The sequence below is a fragment of the Triticum aestivum genome, chromosome 2D (genome assembly GCF_018294505.1).
Source record: "Triticum aestivum cultivar Chinese Spring chromosome 2D, IWGSC CS RefSeq v2.1, whole genome shotgun sequence".
NCBI lineage: Eukaryota > Viridiplantae > Streptophyta > Magnoliopsida > Poales > Poaceae > Triticum > Triticum aestivum.
The window spans coordinates 639,255,832-639,277,523 of NC_057799.1; the positions used below are offsets into that span (position 1 = coordinate 639,255,832).

The 21,692-nt window shown below is 46.0% G+C and overlaps 2 protein-coding genes across 2 annotated transcripts; both read right to left on the reverse strand.

The window, feature by feature from the left end:
• Positions 1 to 805: 805 nt before the first annotated feature.
• LOC123055241 (E3 ubiquitin-protein ligase AIRP2) lies at positions 806 to 3,509 on the reverse strand. The gene is made up of 6 exons (XM_044479227.1): positions 3,135 to 3,509; positions 2,888 to 3,038; positions 2,689 to 2,755; positions 2,338 to 2,578; positions 1,110 to 1,311; positions 806 to 1,010 (listed from the first exon to the last, which is right to left on the reverse strand). The coding sequence occupies exons 1-6, from the start codon at positions 3,221 to 3,223 to the stop codon at positions 981 to 983; spliced, it is 780 nt and encodes a 259-aa protein (XP_044335162.1). The 5' UTR covers positions 3,224 to 3,509; the 3' UTR covers positions 806 to 980.
• An 8,119-nt stretch (positions 3,510 to 11,628) lies between these two features.
• On the reverse strand, positions 11,629 to 15,103 carry LOC123055242 (probable LRR receptor-like serine/threonine-protein kinase At3g47570). Its single transcript, XM_044479228.1, has 2 exons — positions 12,172 to 15,103; positions 11,629 to 12,089 (listed from the first exon to the last, which is right to left on the reverse strand). Exons 1-2 carry the CDS (start codon positions 15,101 to 15,103, stop codon positions 11,713 to 11,715), a joined length of 3,309 nt encoding a protein of 1,102 aa, XP_044335163.1. The 3' UTR covers positions 11,629 to 11,712.
• Between the last annotated feature and the right edge of the window lie 6,589 nt (positions 15,104 to 21,692).

Below are 21,692 nucleotides of genomic sequence, written 5' to 3' on the forward strand. Positions count from 1 at the left end.
GCACATCCATAACAATCAAGGGATGAATCAATTCATGCATATATACTTATATATAGTTATATAGTATTTGTCTAAAATAATATGTGTTTTGAGTCATAAATTTATAAATTATTATTACGTCATTTTCAAATTCGCGTCAACTTTGGTTATTATGATATATACCAAAATATACCAAAATAATTTGATATATACCGAAACCGAACCGTATTTTAATTTCATACCATATTTACTAAAGCATTAATACTGCACAAACCAAAAAATCATATAAACCGAACCATGTAAACCGAATAAACAGAACAAACAGAGTGACTTGCTATCCTCACCCGTAAATCTGTAGGCAAACATCTTAAGCAACCTCTTTAACTGAATCACCAGAAAAGGTTAGAATAAGCTGACAAAATTTTAATGGCAGCAATCGCGCACGCACAGAGAAAAGAAAAGGAGAGCTGATGCAGCCATGCATTCAGTTGAAACCATATGTAAATCACATCAGCACATAAATAATGCACCCTCCATTCCGAATTATAAGATGTTATAACTATTTTTTGAGTCGGATGTATATAGACGCGTTTTAGCGTATCCATTCACTCGTTTCAGTCCGTATGTAGTCCATATTGGAAAATCCAAAACATCTTATACTCCCTCCGTTCCTAAATACTTGTCTTTCTAGGCATTTCAACAAGTGACTACATACGGAGTAAAATGAATGAATCTACACTCTAAAATATGTCTACATACATCCGTATGTGATAGTCATTTGAAATGCCTAGAAAAACAAGTATTTAGGAACGGAGGGAGTATTTCAAAACGGAGGTAGTACATGCACTATATGTCTGCATAATAACATATTGTTGTTCTGACTTTTCCCTGTAACATTTCCATGCAAACTGTAAATCTGTACATGTATTTACAAAGCCTGAGGACCCTAGGGTGCTCACACAGGTTGGGTCTCTCTGTCAGGCTGCTCCATCCATGCATGGTCAGCCACATCCTAGGACGAGGAACATCCTCTGCATGAACCAACAACAACAACAAGCCATGCGTCAACGCTCCCAGAAAGAAAAAACAGTCGAGAGCAAGTCATCGTCAACGGCTCAAAGTTATTTTACATGGGAATCATAGGCATCGAAGATGTTGTCCAGCGTGACGAGAGGCAGCTTCTCGATGTAGGTGAACAGGCGCCTGATGTTCTCCCTCGTCACCGTCGCCATGTCGACCACGTCGCGCTGGTCGGTGAGCATCCATAGGTCGCCGGAGTTTACTCTTTTGAGGCTGTCCCGGCAGAAGGGGCAGGATTGAGATCTCGAGCGCCTGCAACCAGGCAAACACACGGTTCAGTGACCACGGCAGTCGTTTGGCAGCGGGCAGTTTTGTGAAATGTAATTGTTCATTTGCAGAGAAAGCTCCTCTGCTCATGCTCTGAAGGTATAAGTTGGTAAACAATTTTTTTGAGGAGCTATGAATCTGTTAGTCTGGGGCATTCCTTCTTCGTCTACCGGATAAGGAGTCCCATGTAACTTACAACCCTGTGCTTGGCAGCAGAGTTTCAAAGCTCTGCGGCAACCATTCTAGCAGAACCAGAGCGCAAGTTATTTTTACAGCTTAAAACCTCAGAAATTTCACTTACATGTACGCGGTGAATTCGACTTGTAATTTTTTCGATAAGTAACTAAACTTCTAAATTTCTAAAGCTTAATAACAGTAAGGCAAAGCAAGAAGGCCAGGCCTTGTAAGAAGCAAGGACAAAACTGGCAAGCAGATGCAGAGGTTGCTGCATATGAACACAGCAATTTATTTTTACAGAGTTACAAACTTGGCAGCAGCAGAGTTTCAAAGCTCTGCGGTTACTGTTCTAGCTGAACCAGAGTGCAACTTATTTTTACAGCTTAAAACCTCAAAATTTTCACTTGTGTCACGTGTACTCGGTGAACTTAACTTGTAATTTTTTCAAGAAACAACTAACTTTGTAAATTTCTAATGCTTAATAACATTAAGTGACAAAACTGGCAGATGCAGAGGTTGCTGCATAGTATTTTCCATAAATGATTCTCACGCGGCCATCTTAATTACTTATTTTCCATAAATGATGCTCACGCGGCCATCTTAATTACTCATACTAGTGCACTGCCATCTGCATAAAGAGGCTCTGGTGGCGACTGCTGAAGCACTTAAGAACACCAGAATGAAGTGTCGACTAAGCTACCTCTGAAGCTCGCATTAAACCAAGGACCACCAAACATGTTTGCTCTGGTTGAAGTGAAGTGAACTGAACATGGCAGAAAAACTGAAAAACAAATGGTAACGCGACGGGAGGATCCTGTGCTCGTTCTCGCTCACCATTGACGGTAGCAGTTGATGCACATGTCGTGGCTGCAGTTGGGCAGCACGACCCTGCTGTTGAGCTCCATGCAGATCCCGCACTCCTCTTCGATCTCGGCGTCGATCTCGGAGACCGGCCTCTTGCTGTCCTCCGGCTCGTCTCTCCGCCTGTACCTCTCGGAGCACGCCGCCCTCTGCCTCCGGTCGTCGGAGTCGCTGATCCCGTGCTCCAGCTGCATGAGGGAGGGGAATATCACCGCTGTGGACGGACAGAGGATGGGCATCAGTACAGTAGCACAAGTTGAAACCACAAGGCTGATTGCGAGAACATCTGCTGTTCTTTTCAGTTGTTTATAACAGTGTGTTTACCGTAGAACTCCCTGATGCTGGCCTTCCTTTCGTGGGTGGACATGGTGGTTGTGCCGTCCACATAAACCTGCAGAATCAATGGAAGCAGAGAGGATGGATTCCGTGAGGACACGAGCACAATCACCACAAATTCTGCAAGGAAACCAGGGGCATGGGCACACAGACTGACAGACAGACGGACGGACAAAAGTAGTAGGACCTTGTAGATGAGGATCCTGAGGAGGCCGAGGGCGCCGGCGAGGCTGCAGTCGGTCCACTGCAGGAGGAAGAGGAAGAGGCGCGCGGCGGGGCTGTAGGACATGCGCATCTGCAGGCACGCCCCGTCGTAGTCCCTCGAGCACTCGGACGCCCTGCACCACGGCACAAGGCACGAATTCACGACCCAAACCTGGAAGAAATTGACGAAAGGGGATTCTTCAATTTGGGGGAACGGCGGAAGGACTCACAGGTTGTTGGCGTGCTGGATGTCCGCCTCCAGCACCTTGAGCGAGTCCCTGAAGGACCTCCGCGCGGCGCACGGCGCCGCCGCCACCATCTCCCCACTCCCCCTTCTGCTCTGCCACCAGAGCAGAGCAGAACAGAGCCGAATTAGGTAGAACCCCCGCCGCGCGCGCGCGAGAACCCTCGACCGCGACGGCGACAGCGGCACCGAAAGTGGAGGGCTGCTCTCCGGCTCCCCGCTCCGCTCCACTCCCCACCGAAAGTAGGCAGGCCTCCACTCCCTGCTCCAGTTGGTGGTCGTCTCCTTTTCGGCCGGCCACACCGCACCGCCCGCCAGTTCTGTTGCTATAGGCGGGTTGCGTGGGCGGAGGGAGACCCGCCGCCGCCGCCACGCGTCCGCTCCCACCGCTCCGAGGAGTCCAAGTGACAGGCGGGGCCCCGCGCGCGGGCGGGTCGTCGGTGTTTCCTGCGGTTAGACGCTGGGAAGTGGGGCAGGGTCTGCGTGGGGCCGGGGTGTCGGCGGGATAGGGGTGGGTGCGCGCGCGCGGGCGTCGGGGTGCTGCTGGTAGGAGGGCACGGGGGCGGCCGCCCGGGCGCTGCGGTCTCGTGTCACGTGGGCCCGGTCATCAGTTCGCGTGCCCATACTGACAGACAAGTTCAACTCCCGAACTCGGCCTACTGCCTTCGTCCCTATTTACACGTCGGACACACATCTTTTGATATTCAAATTTGACAATCAGTATAACAAAAAAAAAATACATTTTCTAATTGACGGTGCTCCCTCATTTGAAGCCCTCCAATTCAATTAGGATTAGAGTTTCTACTTGGTTCATTCATGATTTTAACCGGGTCAACGATTCTCAAGGAGCTCCCTAGTTGAGGCGGGATGTTTAATTTTGGATTTTGACGGGGTCAATGATTTCTAAAATTAATCGTCAGTAACTAGCCTGAAAAAACACATCAATCCCGGGTACTCTTTCACCATCTACAAAAAAATGTGTCAATATGTAACACTGTAGCACCAATGTAATATATGTGGCCATCAATGCAAGAAACTCCATATAAGTATGAGTTGATTAACAGACAACGCATAATCACACCGTCGAGAAAAAGCCTACCAAGGCATAGCATTATAAAAAAAGGAAAAACACTCCATCATCCTCCCCGCGGGTCAAATCAGTTAACAATTTTTTTATGAAATCACAGCAACACCAGCGAAGCACGCCCAACCCTTCAAGTACACTTCAATTCAGGTGAACCTCATCTAATTTCTAAACATATCGGCTGAGTTGTGTATCCTGAGTTTGTATGGCCTACGTAATTCAAAAAAGACGGATTGAATCTATGTTGGAAGGTGATTTATATATTATTTCCTAGAGATGATGAAGATAAAACTGTTATGAGAATTTTATGTTGTCGTCTAATAAAAAATCTTTTAGCCCGCCTCTCTTCTTTATGAAAAGATGTGCAAACGTCCTTTTTTTCACATTCTCTTAAAATACAGTAAAGCAATGAGGTTATGAAATATTAGGACAAAATTATTACCTACCTGGACAAAAGACATTGATAAACTGGTGACATAAGTTTAGGTGTAAGGGCCTTGAGCATCAATTCCATAACTAAGAGTTTGAGTTTTTTTTTTTTTTGCGATGGAATTCTAAACAAGAGTTAGGATGACAAGCATGCAATGTAATCTGCTTCTTGTGTGTGAAGTTTCGAATCGAATTGCAGCAGCACATATTGATACCGGGATGCTTTGGTGGTGCTACGTTTCGATTTTTCCACTCTTATTCCGTTGGTATAAGATTTCTACTGTTTGCTTGTTTTTTGGGCTGTACTTTTTTTTCCCTTTCAACGTTGGAATAGTTCTAGCTCTTTTTTCCGGTGTTGGCCTGTTGGGCTAAAAAGGCCCCAGATCGATGTACTCCTCCTCTCTGTAGGCCCATGACTCGAAGAGACTTCTGTCGATGTATATGCATGCAATGCCGCAGCCACACCACTACTCTTCCCCCTCTCGTTAGGGTTTACTTCCTCTCGGCGGCGACTCTCGTCCGCCACCGTTGAGACTCGACTTCCCCCCTCTTTCTCCCATCAGCGCCGATTGCCGGGGCCGCAAGGACCCAGCCGGGGTTGGGGGAAGGGATCGCTGGGGTCCATACCGCTCGCGGACTGAAACCACGGGCTAGTGATCTAATGGCGACGGAGGACTTAGGTCAGGGTTCGGGCGCATCCGATCTTGAGGCGATGATGGCAGAATTGGGTTTGAAGGAGGACGATCTTGAGGACGTGGTGATCGATGACACCGAGCTACCGGAGGAGGCCACCAGATGGATGGCGGTCGCTAGGGTTTTTACAGACAAGACGTACAGCCAATATTGGTTCTACAAAAATATGAGGGCGGCCTGGGATCTGGCCCAGGAGGTGAAGATCCGGCCACTTGAGGATAATCTTTACACCCTGCAGTTTTCTTGTCTTGGAGATTGGGAGCGTGTTATGGAAGAAGGGCCATGGACCTTCAAAGGTAAAGCAGTAATTCTTGCCCAATATGATGGTTACACAAAACCCTCGATGGTGAATCTTGATAAGATCGATATATGGATGCAAATCCATGATCTCCCGGATGGCTTTTTCTCTAAAGTTAAGGCGTTAGCGTCAATAGTGGGTGATTTCATCTATGCCGAACCAAAATCACAGGACTTTGAAGGGAACTTTGTCCGTGTAAGGATAAAGCTAGATGTCACTAAACCGCTGAAGAAGGCTGTCTCTTTGGTCGTAAGGAGGAAGGAGGTGCTCCACAGGGAGATCTTCAGGGTTAAATACGAGAGATTGCCAGATTGGTGCGCTGTTTGTGGTAATTTGGGACATCTGTTCAAGGAATGCGGTGATGGTTTCACCCACCCAAGGCGATGGTTTTCAAGGATCTTAGAGCTTCTTGGTTTAGAGGCCCAGGAAGGGGTCCAGGAGAAGGGAACAACACCAGAGGAGGCCGAGGAAGAGGCCGAGCTGGTAGAGGACGTGGCAGGGAAACTTATCAGCAGAACCCCTTCGAGCCCAATGCTCAGGATGATCCAGAGAACTCTCGGTCAGATATTGCTATGGAAGAGGGAGATCGCAATAGAAAGAGGAGTGCAGTCCCTGTTGTTGACCCAAGGGTGTCTCTAGCTACACCGTCACTTTTGCAGAAACAAAGTTTGCCCTGCCTCATGCCACCTCCTGAATTGCCGTCCAGTCCACCACCGAAACAAGATCCTAAAAGAGTCAAGCAGAATCCTTCAGGCCAAGTTGAAGCTCGGGCAAAGATTGCAGCTCCCCAAAAAACCAATGATGCGCGTTTGGCGGGCTCCCATGGGGAGTCGCGCCTAGCGCAATGAGTCTCATGTGTTGGAACTGCCGCGGGGCTGGCAAACCCGCGACAGTTCGAGAGCTTCGTGACCTCACGAGGCAACTTGCCCCCTCAATCTTATGCATTGTTGAAACACAAATTGAGGGCTCTCGAGTAGAGAATATGGTAGGAGCGTTAGGTTTTAATAAAAGTTTTTCTGTAAGCAGTCGAGGTAGAAGTGGTGGACTAGGAATTTTTTGGAATGATGAAATAAAGCTTGAGGTTGTTGGTTACTCTGAGTATCATATAGATGTGATTGTTGATGAACTGGTTGACACAAAAATAAGAGCGACTTTCGTTTATGGTGAAGCCCAAGTAAATCAGCGTTATAAGACTTGGGATATGCTCAAGGGGATAGTTGGCTCTAGCAACTTACCTTGGGTCGTGATGGGTGATTTTAATGAGGTACTTCAAGTGCATGAGCATGACGGTGTGGGTAATCGAAGCCAAGCCCAAATGGACGCTTTTCGGGAGGCTTTGGACATGTGTGGCCTGATGGATATCGGGTTCATTGGAAGAAGCTGGACCTTTGAGAAAAAGTTTCTGGCGGAACGTTTACTAAAGTGCGGCTTGATAGATGCGTGGCAAATATGACCTGGTGCGTCGCCTTCCCGGACGCAATCACCGAGCATAAGGAGGCGGCGTCGTCAGATCACGTACCGATCTACCTGAAACTAAAGAACATGCATGCATGCAGGTGGGCCCCCGGGAGATTTAAGTATGAATTGTGTTGGGAGCGCGACCCAGCGCTGGTGGATGTAGTGCATGCTGCATGGGCACAAGTCCCGAGCGATTCAGTAGCGCAAGTGGGGGACAAGCTCAGGGACCTGGCGGGCGATCTGTCACATTGGGATCGGGTCCATTTTGGGAATGTCCGGCAGCATATTCGCCAACTCCAGCGCCAGCTACAGGAGATGCGTGATTCCCGAGGAAGATCTGCTCCCTCATTGGCTGAATTAAAGACTGTGGACAACCTTGTGGAACTATTTCACAGGGAAGAAATTTTGTGGAGGCAGAGAGCTAGAATAGAATGGCTTATGCATGGGGATAAAAATACCTATTTTTTCCACCTCCGGGCTAGCCGCCGTAGGAGAAAGAACCAGATAAAATCCCTCCAGCGACCGGATGGGCAGTTGACTTCGGAGACGGGCGAGATGGAAACATTGACCACAGAGTTTTACAAAGAACTGTATACATCGCAAGGTGCTCATGACATGGACAGGGTGCTAGACACGGTGTCTCGGAAGGTAACGACAGCGATGAACGACAGCTTAAATGCTCCATATAGTGCACAAGAGGTCAAAACCGCACTCTTTCAAATGTACCCCACAAAGGCTCCGGGGCCCGACGGTTTCCCAGCTCATTTCTTTCAGCGCCACTGGGATGTGTGCGGAGATGAGGTCACCAAGGCAGTCCTTAAAATAGTGGAGGGAAGAGAGTCACCGGAGAGCATCAACGAAACTACTTTGGTTCTGATCCCAAAGGTGAAAAATCCCACACTCTTGTCCCAATTCCGGCCTATCAGCTTATGCAATGTACTTTATAAGATTGCTTCGAAGGTAATTTCAAACAGGCTTAAGGTAATCTTGCCAGATATAATTTCAGAGGAACAATCAGCCTTTGTACCAGGTAGGTCGATTACTGACAATATTATCATGGCCTATGAGTGTCTGCATTTTATGAAAAGGAATAAAGCAAAGAAACACCAATCATGTGCCTTGAAGCTAGACATGATGAAGGCTTATGACAGAGTTGAGTGGGATTACCTCAAGGCTATTATGCTTAAGTTGGGCTTTACTGCAAACTGGGTAAGCATTGTCATGAGCCTTATTACCACAGTCAATTTTTCTGTTTTGTTTAATGGGAAGAAGCTTGAAGGTTTTAAACCATCCAGAGGAATCAGACAGGGGGACCCAATTTCCCCGTACTTGTTCTTGATAGCAGCAGAGGGCCTGTCGTGCCTGTTAAAATCGAGAAGTGAGTCATCCAACTTGGAGGGGTTACAGGTGGCACCGTTGGCTCCACCAGTTAATCATCTCTTATTCGCTGATGACAGCCTGCTGTTCTTTAAGGCAAATAGTGCGGGTGCTAATGAGGTGAACCAAGTTCTGGAATATTATTGTCAAGCGTCGGGTCAGAGAATAAACAATATGAAGTCATCAATCTATTTCAGCAAGGGGGTTCCAGAGAGTGTTCGGAATGATATAAAGATTCTGTTAAATGTGCCAAATGAAACCCTTAATGAAAAGTACCTGGGAATGCCATCTAACATAGGAAACAGCAAGAATGGTTCTTTCAAGTACCTCAAAGATCGTTTATGGAGCAAAGTACAAGTATGGATTGAGACTACCATGTCCACTGCAGGTAAAGAAGTGCTTGTCAAATCAGTAGCTCAAGCGGTACCTGTCTACTCAATGTCGTGTTTTAAGCTTCCCCGAGGTTTGTGTGAACATCTCAACAAGTTGATTAGGAAGTTCTGGTGGGGTAGTAAAGAAGGGAAGAGGAAACCTCACTGGGTCTCATGGAAGGAGATGACTCAGCCAAAAGGCATGGGGGGGGGGTCTGGGTTTTAAAGATTTTGAGCTTTTTAACCTCTCGATGCTTGCAAGACAGGCGTGGAACATCTTGCAAAACCCGGAGAGTATGTGTTCGCGTTTGCTCAGAGGTATATACTACCCCAATGGAACAATCTTGACTGCCCAACTTGGTAGCTGCCCGAGCCAAGTGTGGAGAGCAATTCTTGAGGGCAGAGATATCCTTAAACAGGGCGTAGTACGTCGCATCGGAAACGGAGCGACCCCGAGAATCTGGGAGGACAATTGGCTGCCCTGAACAGAGATGATGAGGCCTTATGGCAGCTTGTCAAACGACCCACCAAACTTGGTGTCGGAACTGATTGATATGACCTCCGCAACATGGGACCAACAGAGGGTGCAGGAAATGTTTTTGAACATGGATGCTAAAATTATCTTGGGTATCCCGTTGTGCACAATGAATGTTGAGGACTTCTGGAGTTGGAGCCATGAACAGAATGGAATCTTTACAGTCAAGTCGGCGTACCGCATGCTAGTAAGCACGAGACAAAGGCGGGAAGCGTGGTTGGAGAACAGGGCTGGACCCTCCAACACGGCGTCAGAAGAGGTGCAGTGGAAAAGGCTATGGAAAACTGCAGTACCGGGGAAGGTTCGCATGTTCCTTTGGAGATTATCAAAACAGTCTATACCGACCAATGATGTACGAGCTCACCGACACATGACAGTTTCCAGCGCGTGTGGCATTTGCGGCGCCCAAGACTCATGGAGACATTCCCTCTTGGAATGCACTACGTCAAGGTGCACTTGGGCCCTTGTTGATGAAGAACTGGCACAAACACTTGCAACGAACACAGAACCGAAAGCTAAACAATGGCTGTTTACCCTCATGATGTCACTACCGCATGAGTCCTTCGTGAAGCTCTCGGTTACTCTATGGGCTATTTGGGCGGCACGACGGAAAGCGATACATGAAGGTATATTCCAAAGCCCTCAAAACATAAACGGTTTCATCAACAGGTATCTTCAGGAGCTCGCCGTGCTGGCTGCACCCACTATTTCTCAAAATCAGCAAGCTGCTCGGGTGGTCACTGCAACCAACCGACGCCCCAAATCACCACCGGCGGGCCATGCAAAAATTCATGTCGATGTTGCCTGCCGTAAGGGGCTAGGAGGTGCAGCGGCAGCTGTCTGCCGTGATGAAACGGGAGCATATCTTGGAAGTTCAGCTCTTGTGGTCGCAGGTGTCGACGATCCTGAAATTCTGGAGACAATAGCCTGTAGGGAGGCGCTAGCGTTGGCACATGATATTAATATCCAGAGTATGATTGTTGCATCAGATTCCAAGGGAGCAGTTGGAGCTATCAACAACGGAAGCCTTGGAGCGAACGGTGCTATCATCACTGAGGTTCATAGCTTAGCTTTAAATTTGGTTTGTAATTTTACTTTTGAAGGTCGTGCCGTTAATGTTGAGGCACATAGATTAGCCAAGCATGCATTTTCTTTGGGTCCGGGGCGTCACATTTGGCTAGGCCAACCCCACGACCAAAGATGTATTCCACTATCTGTGGCTTTTGATGAATAAAGCTTGGTTTATCCCTAAAAAAAGCATGCAGGAAGTTTGTCTTAAAAAAAAGCATGCAGGAAGTTTTATATATAGTACCACATCGACTGAGCAAAGCAAACCGGAGCTGTTTATATTCTGATTCCCAGATTGTGTGGTCACCACGTGACACTCGTGGTAAGCAATCCAAACTTGATGAAAACAAATTAGGTTTGTTTGATTGAATCGTGCATGTTGCAGTCATCTGCTTGCAACATCACATGCTAGCACTCCGACATGGTGTGACCGCATTTTCTCTTTTCTACATTTTTCAAGCGGGGCATGGTACTGAACAGTAGCAACGTCTTTCTCCCCCTGCTCTTCTAGATTTTTTTGACATGTCACGTTTGAATTTGATATGTATATAGTAAAAAAAAAGAGTTTCTAAGATCTTTTGATGCATTTCCCTGCTTTTGGTAGATTACTTTCATCAGTTTTGATTGAATAGACTTGCATTTGTACTGCAAAAAAGGAGACCTTAGAAGCTCTTCAATTTTCCCACGGCAAACTTCAACTCCTGGATCCGCCAGCGGTTGCCTATGCGTTTATCTCTTTCTCAAGCTGGAACTAATTTAAACTGGAGATCGTTCCTACGGTTTCTAATGCCGGCCAGTGAGGTTGTTGTACTTTGTGGCATTAATTTGATCCATCAAACCGGAGTAACACATCAATTCATATGCTGAAATTGCAAACTCCGACACGAACATCACAGTCTATCTGTATATATGGAGCAACTTCAAAGCAACACCTTATATATACCAAGAACAAGAACTGATTCCCTTAAAAAAAAAGAACAAGAAATGATTACACGCACGGACCAACGAGGCGTAGGTACAATAGACCCAGTAATTTGTACTCCCTCCGTCCCAAAATTCTTGTCTTAGATTTGTCTAAATACGGATGTATCAAGTCACATTTTAGTATTAGATATATCCGTATCTAGACAAATCTAAGACAAGAATTTTGGGACGGAGGGAGTAACACCTGATGCTGTCGTTAACTCCTTATTGCACGAGACGAGCAGATACATCCAGCTGTAGATCGATAGAAGAAAGGGCAGTGATCAATCACTGTGCTGCGCTCCCCGGCATCGCTGGTGTCGATTTGATATACTCCACTTTGATCTTCTTTAGTCTCACGACCACATCGCTCATCGTCGTCGTTCTCTGGTCAGGTAAGTCGGAGGAGCAGAGAAGACCCAGCTCCAGTACTGGCACAAGAAAGCCATCGGCCAAGTTGCAGCTAGAAGACGGGCCCTGTAGTAGCCGCTCATCGACGACATGCACAAGCTCCGAGGGGAATGCCTGACAAACCCACCGCCGAAGGCTCAGTTCCCCGACGAACATGGCATCTGTCGGCCTCCTTCCCGTGAAGACTTCGAGGAGCATGATTCCAAAGCTGAATATGTCGCTCTTCCGCGATGCTTTTCCAAGAGACCCATACTCTGCTCAAGAAACACGGAAACAAACATCACAACATGTATGATGAACCGAAAATCTATGATTTAAAAGGTTGTAGCTAAGTACCTGGTGCCATATACCCAACTGTTCCGGGCATGCTCGCATATGTCATGGAGTTGTCATCACCTTGAAGCAGCCTTGCAATGCCAAAGTCCGCAACATGCGCAGTCATATCCTCATCAAACAACACGTTGCTAGGTTTCAGGTCACAATGCAAGATCACCTCGTGGTGCTCATGATGCAGATACGCCATCGCCATCGACACGTCAAGCAAGATGCCCAACCTCTCAAGGAATCCCAAGTGCATTGTACTGTGGGACTGGTGTATGAGTGTCTCTAAGCTGCCATTTGGCATGTACTGAAGTATAAGCGCTCTAAAGTCGAGGTTGGAACAAGTGTTGAGTATTCGCATCAGGTTGCGGTGTCGCACCATGCGAAGAACTCGACACTCCGCATCAAAACTTCGGATGGCCTGGTCCAGTTGCATGTCCAGAACTTTTATCGCGACCACCAAACCACTGCTCAATTGGCCCTTGAATACTTTTCCAAAGCTTCCAGAGCCAAGTATGTTATCTTCGCTGAAATTGTTGGTGGCGCGAAGGAGCTCATGATATGAGACTATCTTATTGCACATGCCATCGGTTGGATCGACATAATCTTTGACCTCTCGCTTCTTAAGTTCTTTTTTGATACATAGGTATAAGCAAATTGCAATACCGCCAAAAGTAATAATGACAATCAGGATTTGAAATTTCAACAAGTGTTTGTTACTTGAATGAGATTTGTCAAGGCATGGTGGAAATCCTATGCGTGGAGCACCGCATAGCCCAACATTTCCAATCAAAGATTGCAATGTGAGATTCAAGAAGACACCTCCCTCAGGTATCTGACCATCTAGCCTATTGAAGGAGAGGTTCAAGGTACTCAAGTATGTAAAGTTGGCAAAGAAAGTGGGGATGGTGCCAGAAAGATCATTGGAGGAGAGATCTAATAATTCTAAGCTAGTTAGGTTATTAAGTTGGTTTGGAATTGGGCCTTCAAACAAATTACATGATAGATTGAGGTAGGTTAGCATTTTAAATTTCCCGATTGATCCAGGAATCTTCCCATCCAAGAAGTTGGAAGAAAGGTCTATTTGATCGATTTGGCTTAGCATGCTAACATCATCTGGAAGCGCACCACCAAAGGAATTGTGAGAAAGATTTAATCTGATAAGTTCATCTAGGTGGAATACACTTGTAGGTAGTGCAGAAATGAACTGGTTATTGGACATGTCAATGTATTGTAGCCTGCTAAGGTTGCCAATGCTATCTGGTATAGAGCCAAAGAATTTATTTTTCTGCAAAAACAATCGCTCAAGACTCTTGAACATACCAATTTGACTTGGGATAGTGCCTAACAATTCATTCATTGAGATATCGAGTAACACAAGGTTTTCCATTGTAGTGATGGAGTATGGCATTTCCTTTGTTAGTAGGTTGTTGGAAAGATCTATCCAATTCAGACTGCTTAAATTTGAGAGAGTAGCTGGAATTCCACCGGTTAACTTATTGTAACTTGCACGAAAAGTGATTAACTGTGTAGAGAGGTTTCCCATATGGTCTGGAAGGGTGCCTGTGAAATAATTATTCGGTATTACAAGGTCCTGGAGTTGTCGGCAGTTGGAGAGAGCAAGCAAGAAGTCCGTATTCCCCTCTAATTTATTCTTAGATAGAAGAAGCCTTTTCAAAGTTGCAATTCTCCCGAGTGTTGTGGGTACTTGGCCGGAAAAGTGATTTGTGTCCAAATATAGATAGGACAATTTGGACAAGTTGCCAAGGGAAGGTGGAATTGTACCTGTTAGTTGATTCTTTTCAAAATTTAAATAGGAGAGTTCTTGCATTAGACCTACTTGTGGTGGGATTTCCCCTTTCAGGTTGGCATTAGAGAGCTCCAGGAAAGGAAGGTTAGTGAGATTGCTAAGCTCGGATGGGATTGAGCCAACAAGGTTATTACTACCCAAGGAAATCCGCTGGAGATGCGGCAATTTGGCTAACCATGTTGGCACAACGTCCATAAAACAATTTGTGGACAGGGACAATATTTCAAGGTACTGGCATGATGCAAGCCCCGAAGGAAACCGTCCGGAGAATTTGTTTGCAGTGAGGGAAATTTTTGTCAACATTGGTAGGCTGAAACTTCGATTATCCGGAATTTGTCCAGTTAGATTATTGGATGGAAGTAGCATGACTCGCAACCTGGACATGTTGTACATGGCTTGTGGAACCATGCCGCTGAGTTGATTGACTTGCAGAGTCAACAACTCAAGTTTGGAGAGGGAGGCAATATTGTTAGGTATAGGACCCGATAAGCTGTTGTTTCCAAGACGGATGTACCTCAAGGAAGGTGTGTTGTTGAACATATAGGGTGGTATTGGGCCACTTAAATAATTTGTTTGTAAAGTAAATTTTCTAAGATTCTGCATATACAACAGTAGGTCACAAGGGATCTGACCTGAGAGTTGGTTGTGACCTAGATGGAGGAACTCGAGCCTTGTAAGGTTCCCAAGGACACGAGGAATATCATTAGAAAGGCTATTCCAATAGAGAGAGAGATATCGAAGCCGGCGTAGCCTGCCAAGTTCAGGTGGGATGGAGCCGATAAGGCCGGTGTTTGTAAGGTTGAGGACGGAGAGGAAAGAAAGGTTACCTACGTGAGGCGCCAGGGAGCCGAGGAGGGAAGTGTCCGGCAACGACAGAGCTGTAACACGCCGGCGACGGCGGCTGCAGGTGACACCGGCCCAGTGGCAGAAGGACCTGTTGGCTACCCAGCTGTTGGCGAGGATGCCGGCGGGGTCGGAAAGCTGCGCTTTGAAAGCCAGCAGGGCAGCGAGGTCTGCGTCGCTGCCGGTGCCATTGGCCGAACTCGAGGAAGAAGAAGAGGCCCGGACGGCGGATAGTACTAGCACCAGAACTATGATGAGAGGAATGCGGGCGGATGATGATGCAGCAGCGGCCATTGGAGCTGTTTACCTTCGCCGTGAACCGTGAAAATGGTGAATTTATACGTGGTTTGTGGAGAATATCATCCTGCTCTGTGGCAGAAGCTGGTGCACCGATCGTAGTCACTGGTCACCTTCCGGCCGCTTCACGGCACGGTGGGCTTGTCGGCACAGTCTACGGCTATATCAAACTACAGTCTAGAGCGATCGGTCGGTTCAAGCCCGTCAAACACGCACCGCATGTAATACGTCCTGGAATGTCGAGGCAACGAGACAAAAACTTCCACGCCACCAAGACTGGAGTGCTAGTCAATGCAATAAGGATAACAATCTCCGGTCTAGAATGCCACAGCCACACATGTCTGCTACTCCCTCGGCCCCTACAGGCTCTCCAGCTCACATAACATGACATTTTAGACATGGGCATGATCCTCAAAACGCAACTTAAAACTAGATTAGTACTCCCCTCATTCCATTACGCATAGATTTTTTAAAAAGTCAAACTTTACAAATTTTGATCAAGTTTATATAAAATATGAAACTACAGCTTGTCTTAAATCTAATGACATATGTTTGTCATTCTAACTGTAAAAGTGTTTCTCCCCAAACTTGGTCAAAATTTGTGAGATTTGACTTTTCAAAAAAAGTATATGTGAGGCGTAGAAAAAACACTCCCGCGTCGCCCTCCTGTGGCGTGCTACCTCTTAAGCATGCGTTGTTTTTTTTCTTGAAGAGGAAAGGGTGATGCAGCAAAGTAGCGTAAGTATTTTCCTCAGTTTTTGAGAACCAAGGTATCAATCAAGTAGGAGATAACACGCAAGTCACCTAGTACCTGCACAAACAATCAAGAACCTTGCAACCAACGCGATAAAGGGGTTGTCAATCCCTTCACGCTCACTCGCAAAAGTGAGATCTAATAAAGATAATAAGATAAATATTTTTGGTATTTTTGTTGTATAGATTGGAAAGTAAAGATTGCAAAATAGTAAAACGAGATGTGATGTAAATAAAAGAGATGCAATATAATAAGAAAGAGACCCGGGCCGGGGCCATAGGTTTCACTAGTGACTTCTCTCAAGATAACATATATTACGATGGGTGAACAAATTACTGCCGAGTAATTGATAGAAAAGCGCATAGTTATGAGAATATCTAGGTATGATCATGAATATAGGCATCACGTCCGTGTCAAGTAGACCGAAACGACTCTGCATCTACTACTATTACTCCACACATCGACCGCTATCTAGCATGCATCTAGAGTATTGAGTTCATAAGAATAGAGTAACGCATTAAGCAAGATGACATGATGTAGAGGGATAAACTCAAGCAATATGATATAAACCCCATCTTTTTATCCTCGATGGCAACAATACAATACGTGCCTTGCTGCCCCTACTGTTACTGGGAAAGGACACCGCAAGATCGAACCCAAAGCTAAGCACTTCTCCCATTGCAAGAAAGATCAATCTAGTAGGCCAAACTAAACCGATAATTCGAAGAGACTTGTAAAGATATCATATCATGCATATAAGAATCCAGAGAAGAACCAAATATTATTCATAGATAAACTTGATCATAAATCCACAATTCATCGGATCTCGGCAAACACACCGCAAAAGAGTATTACATCGAATAAATCTCCAAGAACATCGAGGCGAACTTTGTATTGAGAACCAAAGAGAGAGAAGAAGCCATCTAGCTAATAACTATGGACCCGAAGGTCTGTGGTAAACTACTCACACATCATCGGAGAGGCTATGGTGTTGATGTAGAAGCCCTCCGTGATCGATTCCCCCTCCGGCAGATCGCCGGAAAAGGCCCCAAGATGAGATCTCACGGGTACAGAAGGTTGCGGCGGTGGAAAAGTGGTTTCGTGGCTCCCCTTGATGTTTTTAGGGTATAAGAGTATATATAGGTGAAAGAAGTACGTCGGTGGAGCTCCGTGGGGCCCACGAGGGTGGGGGCGCGCCCTCCTGCCTCGTGGCCGCCTCGCGGAGTTCCAGACTTCAACTCCAAGTCTTCTGGATTGCATTTGTTCCAAAAAAGATCATCGCAAAGGTTTCATTCCATTTGGATTCCGTTTGGTATTCCTTTTCTGCAAAACACTGAAATAGGCAAAAAAAACAGAAACTGGCACTGGGCCTTCGGTTAATAGGTTAGTCCCAAAAATAATATAAAATAACATATTAAAGCCCATTAAACATTCAAAACAAATAATATAATAGCATGGAACAATAAAAGATTATAGATACGTTGGAGACGTATCATGGCGACACGGGGGGCTACTCCCTCGAGCGCCGTTGGGCCTTCTCCCCTCCTCTTCTCTTCTCGCCGCTACCGGAGGCGCTCCGCTGGCGAAGCCCGGGCGGGGCTCTAGTGAGGGCAGCGGCGGGGCCTTTCCATGGGCGCCCTATGTTCTTCTCCTCCCCTCCTCAGTGTGTGTGGCGGTTGCACGCGCCCGATCTGCGAGGTCCGGCGGCGGGGAGCAGCGGCGGTCCACGACGGGCTGCTGGCAGGGGCCGGTGTCATCGTGGTGGCCTAGGCACATGGTGGGGAGGAAGCGGTCGGCCGGGGCTAGCAGCCAGATCTAAGCATTGTGCGCTTCCCTGGGCGCGGCGACGGGGATGGCTGGTGGTGGCGCGGTGGCTGCGCGGGCCTGTGTCGCGCTCTGGTGCAGGCAGTGGCCATGGTGGCCGGTGGCGCGGGTGCGTGCCCGGCGGCTCCGACGCTTGGAGCTCGCCGGACAATGCGGGTTGGGTAGTGGCCCGGTGTGGCTACTGCTCCGGTCGTGGGTGGCTCCACGGTAGCTTGGCAGGTCGGCTGCGGCGGCGGCTGGCATGTTTCGGTGTCGCCTCGTCTGTAGGCGGCTTGTTTCGGCCTTTGACTCCTCTCCTCGTCGTCCAGGCGTTACTTTTGTCGAAGGGTTGGCCATCGTCTCGCGTCCGATGCCGCAGGATCGAACTCGTCTCACACCAGGTACCAGGTGCTGCGGGATGGGACGATGGAGGCCAGTTTTGGCCGGCCTATTGGGTCTCGGCGCCGAGGGCCGCCTAGGGGTGCGAAAGTCAGGGCCTTCCCGCTCGTCTCTTTGGTTGGGGTAGCGGCGGGTCTTGGGTGAGGTGGTGTCAATGTCTTGGATGCCGGGGTGGCGGCCCTGGTGGTGGTAGGGCGGTGCTCATGGGCAGAGCCCGTGGCTCGGTGCTGCCCGGTGGCCATGGCCGTGTGGGCGGCGTGGTAGACGGGGTGTGGCGTTCGGTGGCGGTGAGTGTTGGTCGGGGTGAAACCTGATCTATCTTCGAACGTTCCGGCGGCAGCGAAGCTCGTTCCTTTCATGAAGGCGTCATCGCGCCTCTCATTGCCTGTCGTGTTGCTTCAGGGGAAACTCTGATACTCGGATCGGGCGGTGGCGGTGCTCCAGTATCGTTTCCTTCCTGAAGGCGCTGCCTTGGAGTCCACGGTTCATCGTATGTGGCTTCATCTCTTCGTAGTGATAGGGGTGGTGTTGCTGTGCTCGGCGTCTTTGTATCCTGCCTTGGGTGTGTGCGTGTGTTGTGGTGATGTGCGTTTGTACCGGACTGTTGATGATCGTTGCTTTGTATATAAAGCGGGGCGAAAGCCTTTTTTCGATAAAAAATTATATGTATTACATTATGAAACAAAGGGGACACTTCTTTTTTTTTCAAAGATATTGACAAACCTTAAAAAAAATTACCAGTATTTCTTTTTTCAATGATGCCTAATCACTTTGTCTTTATGTATTTGAGGTTTTCCTCACTAAGATTATCTCAAGTGCTTCAGGAGGATGTGTTGCTTCAAATGACACTTGTCATGCAATAACTCAAAGCAGCCAACCGATTAATGATGCGAGGGTGGCTATTTATAGTCAGGGTCGCGACCCAAGATTCTGATATGATCGTTCGCAGGTGGAGGCCCACAAATCAGTTGTTGCCCGCTCAACAACGGTTGAAAATTTGAACTCTCAATTTTTCCGCAGTAGGAGAACCACACTGACGGTTTCTTAATTGACCACAATGCCCCAAGAATATTGTCTCTGACGCTGAAGAAAATGACTACACCGTGCAAGATTTTCAAATTCTTCACTAGAAGAAATAGGTTTGGCTTAAGCATCACTTCAGAGATACTATCATCGTATCACCTAAACCCTCATAACAGAATTGTGTTCCGAATGACTGAAGTAACAAGAAAAAGGAATTACCAAACGACTAAGTCTTCGCGTTTCAAGTCTTCAACTAATTCTTCACAAGGGCGCACCAAAATCTTTAATGTATTTTATACATTCTTAAGGGCCGTCTATGACAGTTCAACTAAATCTTCAGGGATTTTCTCCTATGCATACAAACAAACACATTAGTCCCTTAATCATTCTTGTCGTCAATACTGGAGACAACAAATGAGACACTAAATACACTTACAAAAGCAAAACAATATAAAAGATTTAAACATTGCTAAACAAGCCCAACAAAAGTTCGTTGTCTAAGGGCATGCCCAATGCGCGACACTTGGAGAGGGCGCCGGAATCGATTTCTTGGTCGATAGGCGATTTGTGCATCGAATCCTGGTGTCAGGTACGGCATGGACGATCAAAGAGGAGCCAGACACTTAGATGTTTTCCAGCATGCAAGATAAAAGGACCATTGTAGCAAACGATTTTCTTAGGGCCTATAAGTAGAGTCTACCCATTGAAATAGAGGGCTCTCAGACAGATTTTCAAATTTACAATATTTATTCCATTTCACTAAATGCCTTTTTTTGAAGGAAAAGAAATCCCTAAACGCATGTGCAAGTGTTTTTTTACATAACATGAAAATGGCCCAAGTAGTACTTGCTATCCAGAACACCTTAAAAGAAAGGACAACGCTAACGCCCACACGTGTGGTGTTAGCGAAACTCGCCCACACGCTCTATAACACACAGACTGCGCCACGTCACCGCATGCATGTGGGAATCTTTTTGGATTTTCAGTTTTTAAAATGTTTTATCTCTTAAATGAAAAATCCGATTGAAGATCCGTTTTCATCATTAAATCACTCGTGACGAGATTTTCGAAACTAGATCTCATATCAATATATTTCGACGATTTTTTTCGGTTAAAAGTTGCCATGTCTATTGCACATGAATTGCCATGATGTTTACCCTGAAGTTGCCATGATATATTTCAACTATTTTTTTCTACATATCTAAGTAAAATTTGACATTTATAAAATAAGGAATTAAGAAACTAGACTTGCCATGAACCATAAACTAAAATTGCCATGACACATGCACTTAAAATTGCCATGGTTCATACAAAAAATAATTTTCATGGTCAAAGTACTGGAGTTGCCAACATCAAAATACTAAAATTTCCATACTCTACAAACTGAAATTGTCACATGGCAACTTTAGTTTAAGCACTATGGCAACTATAGTGTAATTATCATGGCAACTTTTGGGCCAAAAAAATTTTGTCGAAACATATCAACATGGGGTCTAGTTTTGAAGATCTCGTTGAGACGGATTTTTAATTCAATTTTTTAATTAGGAGATAAAACATTTTTAAGCCAAAAATTAAAAAAAACTGTTGATGTCATCTGTTCACATGTGGCAAAATGAGTGGTAAAAGAGGCGTGTAGACGATGTGCAAGATGCCACACGTGTGGGCGTTAGTTTTTTCCAAAAGAAATACAATATTCGGCTGGTTGGGCTGAGAGGTCCTATCTGCGGCAAAATATCGAGGGAACGCACAGGTGGGGAGACGAACACCCTAAAAGAAATACAATATTCGGCTGATTGGGCTGAGAGCTCCTATCTGCGACAAAATGTCGAAGGAACGCATAGGCGGGTCTCCCCGACTGGGCCGGCCCATGTGGCTCTCCCGTTCCGGCTAGCGAAGAAACTATTGCGCTCGCTCGCAAAAATGAATGCGCCAAGCAGGATTCGAACACAGGACCACGTGCTTCACAAGTAGTACTCCTACCACTTGAGCTAGGTGTTTTGGTGGGAAGCACAAATACTTAAGAACCAAACCAAGCGCGGATGCGAAAGTTTTTCAAATTTTTGAACGTGAAATATTATTTCGGAGAAAAAGGTGAATTCTGTATGAAACCATCAGTGTGTTATATTTCAAAAACTCAAACATTTCGAAAAACACAAAGAATATCTGGAAATGGAAACAATTTTTAAACTTCCCCCCAAAAATTGAAAATACGAACATTTTTTGAATGGCAAAACAATTTTTGGATACGTGAACATTTTTGCAAAATGGGAACTTTTTTTGAATCTCGCGAAGAAAACTTGAAAACACCAATGTTGTTTGAAACTCCAGAACAAAATTCGAAGCACGAACAATATTTGAAAATTGCAAACAATTTTTGAAATCCCAGAACAAAATTTGAAAACATGAACATTACTTAAAAAAGCGTGAACATTTTTTAAACTCCCAAACAAAATTTGAAAACCGAAATATTATTATAAATTTGAGACAATTTTCGTAATACTGAACAAAATTTGAGAAGTTGTGAAATTTTGAAGAAATTTCGAATTTGTGAATAATTTTTGGAAAGCACGAACATTTTCTGAATTTCTGAATACAATTTGAAAATGG

Excerpts from the sequence above, each read along its gene's own strand:
- LOC123055241 (XM_044479227.1), bottom strand. The coding sequence starts at position 3,223 with ATGGTGGCGGCGGCGCCGTGCGCCGCGCGGAGGTCCTTCAGGGACTCG. Across the intron at positions 2,756-2,887 it reads TCAGGATCCTCATCTACAAG|GTTTATGTGGACGGCACAAC; the intron begins GTCCTACTACTT and ends TTGATTCTGCAG. Across the intron at positions 1,312-2,337 it reads ATCAACTGCTACCGTCAATG|GCGCTCGAGATCTCAATCCT; the intron begins GTGAGCGAGAAC and ends GCCTGGTTGCAG.
- LOC123055242 (XM_044479228.1), bottom strand. The coding sequence starts at position 15,103 with ATGGCCGCTGCTGCATCATCATCCGCCCGCATTCCTCTCATCATAGTT. Across the intron at positions 12,090-12,171 it reads AGTTGGGTATATGGCACCAG|AGTATGGGTCTCTTGGAAAA; the intron begins GTACTTAGCTAC and ends TTTCTTGAGCAG.